This window comes from Osmerus mordax, chromosome 21, assembly GCF_038355195.1.
Source record: "Osmerus mordax isolate fOsmMor3 chromosome 21, fOsmMor3.pri, whole genome shotgun sequence".
Classification (NCBI taxonomy): domain Eukaryota; kingdom Metazoa; phylum Chordata; class Actinopteri; order Osmeriformes; family Osmeridae; genus Osmerus; species Osmerus mordax.
This window is the reverse complement of record NC_090070.1, coordinates 11,510,995-11,523,494: the sequence shown is the minus strand read 5'-3', so window position 1 is coordinate 11,523,494 and position 12,500 is coordinate 11,510,995. Positions and strand designations below refer to the sequence as shown.

General features: G+C 50.2%; 1 protein-coding gene across 1 annotated transcript in view; it reads right to left on the bottom strand.

Moving 5' to 3' along the window:
* The window catches only part of cacna1ab (calcium channel, voltage-dependent, P/Q type, alpha 1A subunit, b), a 35,346-nt gene extending 23,008 nt beyond the window's left edge, over positions 1 to 12,338 (bottom strand). Inside the window, 17 exon segments of the mRNA XM_067259426.1 lie at positions 2,728 to 2,811; positions 3,297 to 3,407; positions 3,513 to 3,640; positions 3,643 to 3,676; positions 4,092 to 4,176; positions 4,178 to 4,290; positions 4,472 to 4,504; positions 4,507 to 4,615; positions 4,871 to 4,971; positions 4,973 to 5,032; positions 5,471 to 5,570; positions 7,981 to 7,992; positions 11,504 to 11,570; positions 11,573 to 11,611; positions 11,815 to 11,896; positions 11,998 to 12,127; positions 12,280 to 12,338. Coding sequence (XP_067115527.1) covers positions 2,728 to 2,811; positions 3,297 to 3,407; positions 3,513 to 3,640; positions 3,643 to 3,676; positions 4,092 to 4,176; positions 4,178 to 4,290; positions 4,472 to 4,504; positions 4,507 to 4,615; positions 4,871 to 4,971; positions 4,973 to 5,032; positions 5,471 to 5,570; positions 7,981 to 7,992; positions 11,504 to 11,570; positions 11,573 to 11,611; positions 11,815 to 11,896; positions 11,998 to 12,127; positions 12,280 to 12,323 — 1,332 coding nt within the window. The 5' untranslated portion in view covers positions 12,324 to 12,338.
* Positions 12,339 to 12,500: the final 162 nt, after the last annotated feature.

Genomic DNA, 12,500 nt, shown 5'->3' with positions numbered 1-12,500 from the left:
GTATTTTTTTAGAACCAAATGCACTGATGTTTGGGGACAAGCAGGCCAGACAGAATGAACACTGCCCATACTGCACATGGATACACTCTGCCCGTCACCACACACACACACACACACACACACACACACACACACACACACACACACCACACACACACACACACACACACACACACACACACACACACACACAGACTCACACAAACACGCACACAAACACACACATGAACTCAGACAACCCCACAGACAGACACACACACACACACACACACACACACAGGATGCTGTCTCATCTCGGCACCAGAGATTGACTAAGCACTGGAAGCGTGCCCATATTCTGCCCATCCACCCATCTCCCCCGTAGATCTGATAACACAGGGATGGACAGATCTGCACCAACTGGGTTGGTTCAAACCTGTTCTGCCTACAGCTGCTCTCACTAGCTCTACTAAGCTTTGGGTGAGGACAGTGTAAAGACCAGTACCTCTTGAAAGACATGTCTCTTCTCCCCACCCCTCCTCCTCCCTCCCCCCTCCCTCCTCCTCCTCCCCCTCCCTCCTCCTCCCCCCTCCCTACCGCCCCACACATTTCGTCCCAGGTTTCTAAGATATCTCTCTATCAACGCCTGACTCTCTTGTGGGGTGAGATGAGGGAGCTGTCTGGGACAGTGGTCGACGGGCTTAGCAGGGGAGGAGGGGGGAGGAGGGGGAGGAGGAAGAGGAGGGGGGGATGCGTAGAGGATAACACGGGAGAATAGCACGGAGGGAGAGGGAGGGAGAGGGAGGGAGGAGAGGAGGGAAGCTAGCATGCTTGTCCAGCCTCACGACAGGCAGCGGTGACGCCAGCGGCCATCTTCCTTCTGTTGTGAAGAGAGATACACATCCTGCATGCAGACCAGGCTGCCTCTGGCCTTCCTCAGTGGAAGCCAAGACACTTCACTTCCTTCCTGTCAGGTGTGCGTGTGCGCGTGTGTGTGTGTGCAAAAGACTGATATGTGTTCATGATATCTATAGATATGTGTGTGCGTGTGTGTGTGCAAAAGACTGATATGTGTTCATATTATCTATAGATATGTGTTGTGCGTGCGTGTGTGCGTCTGAGAAGAAGCCAATAATGCGCACACAGTTCAAAGGTCATCTTCATCCATGCAGCGCATGCACTGGGAGGCCAGGGTTGAAGGGTCAGTCATGTTAGAGGAGGGGTGAGGAGGGGGGGAGGGTTCAGGGGTTAATCATGGGAGGGCGTGGGTGGAGGGGGGTGGGGGGTGTGCGGACAAGGTAAGAGGAAGGGGAGGGGGCCACACGTGGGCCAATGAGGATGCAGGTAGAAGCTCAGAGATATAAATAACAAACCAACCAGATTCTACATGTTGAAGGATGGATGGAGGGAGGTGTTTGTTTATTTGGCGCAGTACGAAGTGAGTGTGAGAGAGCGGTTACAGGAAGAGAGGAAGGGGGGTTGTGGTGTTTTTTAAGGGGGGAGGGGGAGGGGGGCATGGTTTTAAAACACACGTCATCACCATCCACCATCATCATCATCACAGCGCGTCATGGGAGGAGGGGGGACAAGGTGGAGGATTTCATAGTGCATTTTGATTGGATGGATTGTTCACAGGAAGTAGTATTACGGAGGAGGAAGAGCAGGAGGAGGAGGAGGAGGAAAGGGGGAGGGGCATAGAACGCCAACAAAGCAGGATATAGAAGAGGAAAAGGAGGAGGAGGAGGAAGAGGAGGAGGAGGAAGAGGAAAAGAAAGCATGCGAAAAAAAGATAGAAGAAGAAGAAGAGAGTGAATCGTCATGGTGATCGTTACACAGATCGTCAGCAGCAGAATGTTCAGAGAAGGTCAGTCAGCAACAGTTGGAACCACAGACAGCAGAGTCTCTCCGTGGCCGAACGCTACAGTCACTATCACGCTTTTTAACACCAACGCTTTAAACAGGCAGACAGGAAGGACTTTAGTCCTGTTTTGGACAAGCTCGACACGTGAAGTAAAATGTGAAGTAAAAGTGTGTTTTTTTCGTTACGTATATTTACTTCCCAGGTTGGGACGCTGCTATGCATTCAGCTGATGTTTACATCGACATAGCAACACTATCTATGGAGGCCAATTGAAAACTTCAGTTATTTTGACACGGAAAAGTGGACTATGGAAGCTTTCGAGCTAAATCTGAATGTTGAATGGACTGACAGACGTGTTCACTGCAGAGCACAGCACTGGAGAGAGTCCCACACACAATATCATTATATCACTACCATCATGATACACACACAACAACATCTACTAATACACACGTACGTACATCTACTAAACACACACACACACCACACACAGATAGACACACACAAATACGAAGGAATAGCAAACACAGACATCAAACACACTTACAATGATTGACGTGAACACGCACAACCAAACCCATCGTAACAGCTTACTGTAGATAGTCATGACATTTCATCATGAACACATGCTATCATCACAACCCTAATAAAAAGTATCTTATACCCACGAAGAGTCATATTGGTTATAAGTAGGCAACTAACTTGACCTATAATGGACATCATACACATCTGTCTCTATTTCACTCTTAAATTACTACACTTTACTACACTTTACTACACTTTACTATACTTTACTAGACTTTACTATACTTACGATAATATAATATCATATAATATACAATAATAACATACTTATGATGTGTACTGTTTACTTTGAATGTACTTACCCCAAATTCTGTGACTAAAATATCAGAAAAGCTTCCGAGGACTGAGACAAAGTCAAAAATATTCCACGCGTCTCGGAAATAGTTCTGTAGGACACAGGAAGCGAAGAACGCGTTAGCCAATGAGAACGCAGAGGGACCGACATGCGTCCAATCGGATCGCGTTAAAACGGGGGGGGCGGGGGGGGGGGGCGGACGACAGAGACAGGAGGAATGCGAGTCGGCCAATCCCAGCGCTGTTGCCGTGGAGCCAGTGTGGGGAGCAGAGACCCTTTAGCCCAATAGGAGAGCGCTTCTGTTAGACAGAGCACTCTCAGGATTTGGAGGAGAAACATGCTCTAGTTCTGTCTACTAAAATAACCTGCTTATAAATGAGTAATACAGAAAAAAAGGTTAAGACATATATAGTAGGCCAACCTAGAAAAGAAGGTGTGTGTGAGAGTGCACAGACACAGATTTGCTTGAGATTTGTTTGTTTGAAAGTAAGCACATTTCTAAGTCGTAACTGTAGATATATAAGTGTGTGTGTCAGTGTGTGTGGGGGGGTCTTGGTCGTGGTTTCGGTAACTCACCAGCACACCAAAGGCGATGATTTTGAGGATGCACTCCATGAAGAAGAGAGTAGTGAACACGATGTTGAGGTTCTTCAACACTTTATCATACACCTCCGAAGCTCCGTTGTACTACACAGAACAACACAGGTACACACCGGAAGGGTTAGCATATCAGTTAAACACACACACACACACAAATCCTATTCACGACTCACACACACATACTGGTCTTACCTTCATCATGAGGACAATGGTGTTGAGCGCGATCAGAGCCATGATGCTGTACTCAAAGGGAGGCGACACCACAAACTGCCACATGCGATACTGGAAGCTCTGCTTGTTGTGAGGCATGTGTCTGGTCAGGGCTTGGCGTTGATGGCAAAGTCTATACAGGCTCTCTGAGGAAGGTAGAGGAGGGAGGGAGGGAGGAAAGAGAGGGAGGGAGGGAGGGAGGGAGAGGGAGGGAGGGAGAGGGAGGGAGGAGAGAGGGAGGGAGGGAGGGAGGGAGGGAGAGGGAGGGAGGAGAGGGAGGGAGGAAAGAGAGAGGAGGAAAGAGAGAGGGAAGGTATTATTCGGTTCAAGCACCGTAGAGGCCGTGTTGTTGCTTGATCCGTTTTGAAGACCACCCGAGCACATTCAAACGTTCTCTCTCCGGCTCTTGCGTGATCGTTTTTGGCCTCCACACATCTTTCTCCCTTCTCCCCCTCCCCCTCCACTCCCCGTCTCTCGCTCTCTCTCTCTCACTCTCTCTCCCCCCCCTCTCTCTCTCTCTCTTTCTCTCTCTCTCTCTCTCTCTCTCTCTCTCTCTCTCACCTCGTTCTTCTCCAGGCTGTAGTCCTCCATCATCTTGTCCCCCTGCTCCTGGAAGGTGATGATGATGAGGCCACGAAGATATTGACGAGAAGAAGGGGAAGACAACGAAATACACCACGTAGAAGATGGACATCTCCATCCTGTACCCCGGGCTCGGACCCTGGTTCTCATAGGTGGCGTCCACCGAGTGCTTCAACACCTGGGGGGGGGGGGGGGGGGGAGGCGTCAAGGAGGTTGGGGTGTGTGGTGTGTGAGTGTATGTGGTATGAGTGAAGTATATGTGAGTGTGTGTAAGTGGTAAGTATATAGTGTGTGCGTATGTGCGCTATAAGTAAAGTGTGTGTGCGTATGGGCAGAGTGCAGTGTGTGTGTGTGTGTACTCACTGCGGCCACCCCTCTCCAGTAGACACGGTTGAAGAGGGGTGAGCAGGGCCAAAGCCACGTTGTCATAGTGGAAATCGTACTTCTTCCACTCCCGCTTCTGAGCTTTCACCTCATCTCGCTCGTACACCAAGTACTCCCCCCTGACCACACACACACACACACACGCACACACGCACGCACACACGCACGCACGCACACACACACACACACACACAACACACACACACACACACACACACACATAGGGCGACAAAAAGCGTTAGAGAAAGAGAGGTAAGACAGTACGGACATCGGAAAAACAATACAATATAAGACATAATGTACTGTATATAGAGATACCAAAAGACAGAGAGACAGACAGATAGAGACAAACAGAGAGACAGACAGGTTCTCACCTGCAGTCGCGCTCAAACTCCTTGGACTCGTCGGTGCAGTAGAAAAAGCGACCTTTGAACAGCTGCACAGCCACCACGGCGAAGATGAACATGAACAGCATTGTACACGATCAGGATGTTCAGCACGTTCTTCAGAGAGTTGACCACGCAGTCAAACACCGCCTGGATAAAGGGAGGGAGGGGGGGAGGGGGGAGGGAGGAAGGAAGGAAGGAAGGGGGGGAGGGAGGAAGGGGGGGAGGGAGGGGGGAGGGAGGGATGAAGGGGGGGAGGGGGGGAGGGAGGGGTGGGGGGAGGAAGGGGGGGAGGGGGGGAGGGAGGGAGGGAGGGAGGGGGGGGGGGGGAGGACAAAGTCAGAATAAACAACCTGCTGTCAACATACCAACATACAGGATGCATTCACATACTATAAGCACACACACACACCGTCACACACACACACACCGTCTCACACACACACACCGTCACCACACACACACACCGTCTCACACACACACACACACACACATACACACACCATCACACACACACACCGTCTCACACACACACACACATACACACACCGTCACACACACACACTCTCACACCCCCAGTCGTCCTACCTTGAGCTTGGGCAGTCGTTTGATGGTCTTGAGAGGGCGCAGTACGCGGAGCACCCTGAGAGACTTGATGGTGCTGATGTCTTTCCCCTTGCTGCTCCCCCTGGTGGAGCGTCGTGGAACAACACACCGTTACACACTGCAGGGAGAGCTGTGTGTGTGTGTGTGTGTGTGTGGAGGGGAGTGTGTGTGCGTGGAGGGGAGTGTTTGTGTGTGTGTGGAAGGCAGCGGGTTTGGAAAAGCAGGTCAAAACATATCCAGCTCAGATGCAGCATATCGGGGCGTTTTTGAAGAGTTCTGAGAGGTAGTCATGTCAACAACGTGGAACACAGTAAGCATACAGTGTAGAGAAACCTGTGGCTGCTTTCACACATGAAACCAACATGAAGAGACAAGAGATCATTTGATTGGTCGACTGGTTTCATGGCCGGTAAGTGAAGCATTATAAAGGCAGTGATGACACATCATGAAGCATCATCAGAACGTTCATCAAGGTGCATATCAACAGGCATCTTCTGATGCCCAGCCAAACCTCTTTCTTTCTTTTTCAGGTACGAGAGAGAGAGAGAGACATAGAGAGAGAGAGACATAGAGAGAGAGAGAGAGAGACATAGAGAGAGAGAGAGAGAGAGAGACATAGAGAGAGAGAGACATAGAGAGAGAGAGAGAGACATAGAGAGAGAGAGAGAGACATAGAGAGAGAGAGACAATAGAGAGAGAGAGAGATTTCAGATCTCATTTTACAGGGGATGGGAGTTTATGCGGAGGTAGATGCTGGTGCATGTTTTAGTGGAACGAGGCAGGATTATGCGATATAATCCTGGATAAGTAAATATGGCCAGTGTCCTGTCCTTGATTCCCTTCCTTCTGGCCTTCAAACACCAGGAAAGGGGACAAGGAAAGGAAGACTGGGCGAGACTGTTGGAACGAGGCCATAAGACAGAGATGATTACCATGTCAGTCACCGCCACAGGATGTGACATCACAAACAGAACGAAAACATCTTCCACCAACCGGAAAACGTCTCTGCAATCGTCCAGGGTTATTTCAGCCCTCTACTCGTCTCTCCAATTGGCTCAAGACAAACGACATGCTGTCTGGCTTTATGACATCACTTCCTGCGCTCCCTAACGACACGTCCTACTCATTCTGCTCCTGATTTGTGCGCTCGTTAAAACAACACCACCCAAGAAGAAAAAGCGTGTTGTCAGAGATCTAAATGGCCGAGTTGATCTTTGCTGTAAGTGGATCAGCTATTTTATTAAAACAAGGCTGTGTGTGTGTGTTGGACAGCAGCCAAATCTGAGAGCAGAGGTCTCACATCACGCCAACAGGGCTTTGACTATGAACTGTACTCCTTGTCTCAAGACTAAAGACAATTCAGTCCACGACAGATTGATGGAGTCAGGACCTTGGCAGCCTAGGTGTGTGTGTGTAGGTGTACTGTATTGGTGTGTACATGGTATCTGTGTGTTTAGGTGTGTGTGTGTTTGCACGTCAGTCAATAATCAATTGACCTTGCCGTGGATGTGAGCCAGAACGGAGAGCAGCCTTCCTATCAGAGCTGTAATACAGCAGGAGAGGAGAGTTCACCTGGGAGCGGTCAACACACTTCATCCTCCCTCGCCCTGACTCCCTCGCCCTGACTCCCTCGCCCTGACTCCCTCGCTCTGACTCCTCGCCCTGACTCCCTCGCCCTGACTCCTCGCCCTGACTCCCTCGCCGTGACTCCCTCGCCCTGACTCCCTCGCTCTGACTCCCTCGCTCTGACTCCTCACTCTGACTCCTCACTCTGACTCCTCACTCTGACTCGCTCACCCTGACTCGCTCACTCTGACTCGCTCACTCTGACTCCCTCAACCTGACTCCCTCAACCTGACTCCCTCGCTCTGACTCCCTCGCTCTGACTCCCTCGCCCTGACTCGCTCACTCTGACTCCCCTCACTCTGACTCCCTCACTCTGACTCCCTCACCCTGACTCGCTCACCCCTGACTCCCTCGCTCTGACTCCCTCACTCTGACTCCCTCACTCTGCCCATGCTGATAATCACCATCAATCGCTTCCATCGATCAGCCGGCCCTCAGTGTGAGGAGTCATCCTGGGGAGACGTGTCTAAGTGTCCTGCATTGGGGGGGGGGGGTCTCGAAGTTGGTAAGATTCTTGTCCGATCGACAAATGGACGAGGATGTGTAATAACGTGTGCGATGAGGACACTCAAAAAAGTGTCAGAATCAATTACTATGATTTTTTTTACAATTTATAATTAATAAGAGTTCTTAAGTTTTGAGTGGCTGGTCTGACAGTTCCGGAACAGTCCACGGGAAATCTGGAATGTTGGAGACGGAACAATGGATGAGGAAGAAAACCGAGGTGCCGGTGGCAATGAAGGAGTTGTAGACCAGGACGAAGAAAGAAAGAAAGAGAGAGAAGCCATTGTTTTTGTGACTGGAGGGAAGAAAGGATCGAGAAGAGGAGATGCAGGAGAGAGAGAGAGAATGAGGCAAGACTTTACCGAGTGCTGCTCCTGTAGGTATCACATCAAGGCAGGGACAGCGACAGAGAAAGAGAGCGAGAGCGAGCGAAGGACAGAGAGAGAGACGGACAGACAGAGACACAGGAGGAAAGACAGGAACACGAACAGACAGAAACACAGAGAGAGGAGAAGAGGGAAGGGTTTGCAGAAGAAGGAAAATACATTGATATGAGACACGGACAGAGAAGCAGGAAGTAGAAGAAGGATGGCGAGCGATTGGTTAGAATCCCCGTCCCCCTCCTCCCGTCCCCCCAAACACCGACCCCGCCCCACCGACTCCATTCGCCATGGTAACGGGAAACAGCAATACAGGAAGCAAAGTGTTTACATACCTGTTGAAGGGACTACATTACCCACAATGCTCTACCCTTACCTTTATCTAATTCAGATACATTCTAAATTGCGAAAATTTTTGCAGAATTCAGACGTTGTATCGTCGTTAAGTACTGGCCTGTTGGAACCCTCAGTGACCCGTCTCCAGTCCTCAAACACACAACAATCACATCTTCCTCACTACACTGCTATATTTGTGTTTAAAAAACAGAAATGCACACATTTAATTAATCAAAATGGTGTGTTTGTATTTGTGTGACTGAGAACATTTGAATATCCAGTAAAAAAATTCAGATGAATACAAATTCATATTATCTTTATGCTGCTTTCTTACAAAGTAGAAGTCTATCTGCTGCACTTACCCATATGAACTATTTGTACATATCTTTGGATGAAAGCACCTGCTAAATGACTGCATGTAATCCCTATATTCCTTGTGCCCTACGTTATTACATGTGCAGTGTGTCTGACTAAAATGATGCTAGTGAATAACGAATACATCACATCCGAGGTTTCTCCACAGAGAGAGAAAGAGAGGGAAAACTCAAATTGAGATGGCCATTTTGGGAATATCAAGATGTTCACACACCCACACAGGCCTTACCACTCTGTAAGGATCCAGCGTCCTATCAATCAGTTCTGTTAGTCTGTTTAACTACACTGATTATAACACTGTTCCTTTCATGGTATTGACATATTATCCACAGGCCGATCTCCCTGTCATCCAGGAGGATACATAAATACAATATTATTAATCATTACTCTTATGTAAAGAATTGTACGTTACGGTTTTTTTCATCTCACAGAATGAGCCTGTGGTGTGCACGATGCATTCAAGAAGACAAGGGGTGTGGGCATACTCTCAAGCTTGCTTGCACACATACCCCTGCACACACACACACACACACAGTTTGCATACACAGAAATGCAAACCCTTGCAGCTGAGTTCTGCATGCAGTTGGTGGTCGCTGTGACAGTGTCATTCCTGCTCATTCAGAATGTGGGGGCCAGAGCGCATTTGTTGAGTCAACTAGCTAACTCTCCCTGTATAAACGCTCTCTCTCTCTCTCTAACACACACACACACAAGAGAGGAAGAAGAGAGAGAGAGATGAGAGAGAGAGAGAGAGAGAGGGAGAGAGAGAGAGAGAGGGGGAGAGAGGGAAAGAGAGAGAGAGAGGGAGCGAGGGAGAGAGGGAAAGAGAGAGAGAGAGAGAGGGAGCGAGGAGAGAGGGAAAGAGAGAGAGAGAGAGAGAGGGAAAGAGAGAGAGAGAGAGAGGGAGCGAGGGAGAGAGGGAAAGAGAGAGAGAGAGAGAGAGAGAGAGAGAGAGAGAGAGGGAGAGAGAGAGATAGAGAGAGAGAGGGAGAGAGGGAGAGAGGGAGGGAGGCATCCTCTTCAAGGAGGAAGGAGGTCATCATGCCGGAGCAGGGAGCAGCGGTGGAGTGATTTTAATCTTGCGAATAAACAAATGTGGAAAAACAAACCTATCGGCCCCGGACGGTTAACGAACCCCACTCAGGGACAGGATAGGTTCTCTCTCTACAGCAACGGTTGCCAGCCCCTCCTCACACACCACACACACACACACAAACACACTCATACTGCAGTAGTACTCTGTAGTACTCAGTACTCAGTACTACCAACAGCTGTAGTACTCTAGCAGCAGTACTTGCGGTGGTACTGCAGTATGTTGGTTACTGTACACCTTCCTCAGTTAGCCGGTCCTTGGCCCTGCTGGTGCACGTGGACAGGAAGCGGTTGATAATACCCACCCAGAGGGAAGAGAATACGGACGTGAAATCTCTGTGCGATCATTGAAGACATATCTGCATTTAACAGTTATTATTTGACTAACCATGCACCAACTCCTGCTGTTGGAACACAAACAAGACAGGCAGGGAGATACTGTGTATTTACTGTGTGATTAGTGTATATTTTATGATTGATTATTAATGTACAGTATTTTGTCGATGGTGATGCCAGTGTCGTGTCAAGACTCAGTGACATCATCAACACTGTCAGACCAGAGTACGTGGCCACGTCTTGAGTGATGTCACTTCCTGTGGGAAGTTCATGCATGTTCCATAAACGGCAGGCATGCTGTAAGACCCTTGGAACTGAGGAGGATGTACAAACACACACACACACAAACGCATTCATGTATATACTTCCGATATGTGTTAGACACAACATATCTCACGACCCCCCCCACCCCCAACCCCCCCTCAAAGAAAATCATTAAATCATTCCACCCTCAGCGCTTTGCCCCAGCCTCCCTCACATCCCTCGTCTCCCTCACCTCCCTCGCCTCCCTCACCTCCCTCACATCCCTCGTTCAGTCAGGCTTCCCCCAGGCCGTGCAAAGGGACGGACAGTGAAATACCTGCTCCTCTGGAAAGCGCTTAACGGGGTGACGGGAGCGGAGGGCACGAGCGAGCAGGAGAGGAGAGGCGCCCCTCGCCGTGCCCTGCACACGCTCGGGAACGGCCTGGGCACTAAAGGGTTTACAGGTGCCTGGAGGAGCCCTCACCCCCACGCGGGGGGGGGGGGGGGGTCGTGGTTTGGGTTGGGGGGAGAGGGAGGGAGGGGAGGTGGGGGGGTGTTGGTGAGGCTGGGCTGGGCTGGGGGACGGGGGGGTGGATGAGGGTTGCGGGAGAGGGGGTTTGCCGAGGGCTAGGTTGGGGCAGGCGAGGTGGGGGTTGCCAGTTTGGAGGAGAGACGCTGAAGGCCGGGTGGAGGAGGCCTGGGTGAGCTGGGTGTGGGTCTGGAGGGGGGGGGGGCAGGAATCTGGACTGGTACCAACGTGAAGAGAGGATGACCAGGTGAGGAGTGGGTGAGTGACAGAAGAGCACTGAGTTGGGAAGACAGGATGAAAGAGGGATGACGTTAGAGAAAAAAGAGGAGGCATATCAGAAGCAAAGGAGGGAAAGAATCGAAGTCTGAGATCAGAAAGAGGACGGCGTGAATGAGAGGGAAGGTAGGATGGAGAGAGAAGAGAAGAGTGGACAGGAGTGAATGAAATGAGATTAAAGGGACTGTCATCATGAGGAGAGAGTAGGGGGCAACCTTCAGGGTGGATGGAGGATGAGGAGGAGGGGTACAGGGCTGGGGGGTGAGGAGTAAAGGGTTGAGGAGGGAGGGGGAGGTGGGGGGAGGTGTTGGGGGAGACTTACGTGAGGCGAAGGCCACCAGAGCACCACTAACCACTATAAAGTCCAGAATGTTCCACAGGTCACGAAATAGGAGCCTCGATGGAGGAACAGACCAAGACCACCATCTGGAAAACACACACAGACACACAAACACACAGACACACACACACACACACACACACAGACACACACACACACACACAGGCAGGCAGGCAGGAGGTTAGGAAACATGCGCACACATTCTTAACACACACATTCTAAACACACACATTCTAAACACACACATTCTAAACACACACATTCTAAACACAGTGTGCAGTATAAACACACACATGGAAGCAGGCTGCTACCTTGATCAACATCTCAAAAGTGAAGACCCCTGTGAAGACGTAGTCAAAGTAGCGCAGCACCTGCAGGAGACACAGACCAGGAGATATCAGGATCTGATGAAGAGAGGCAGACAGACAGGCAGACAGACAGACAGGCAGACAGGTGTGTGGTTCAGTCTCACGTTGTTGCGCGGCGACTCAGGATTGACAGGGTCCTCTGCTGCCAGGGCGATGCTGCTCATAGCGATGACCGAAAGGATGGTGAACTCGAAATACTTCTGGGTCAGGATGTAGTGGCAGCACCTACGGAACCTGGGACACACACGTAAAGAGTTACGCCATCACACACACACACGTGTCAGAATTGCATGTTGTGTCTTTACAATGGTGTGTCTAAATACTTGTATTTTCACACCACACACACAGACACACACAGACACACAGACACACACACAGACACGTACGGGTTGGTGGTGGACAGGATGAAACAGGAGCTGAAAGGAGGCATGGGTTTGGGCCCGTCTCCGTCCCCTCCCTCTTCCTCCTCTTCCTCCTTCTTCTCCTCGCTCTTCTTTTGGTCCGTGTTGGCGTTCTTGTTCACTGAGGAGGAGGGATACGGGGAAGGAGAGAAGGAGAGAAAAGTAGAGCAGAGAAATGAGAGTGTTAGAAAGGGAAAGAAACTTTG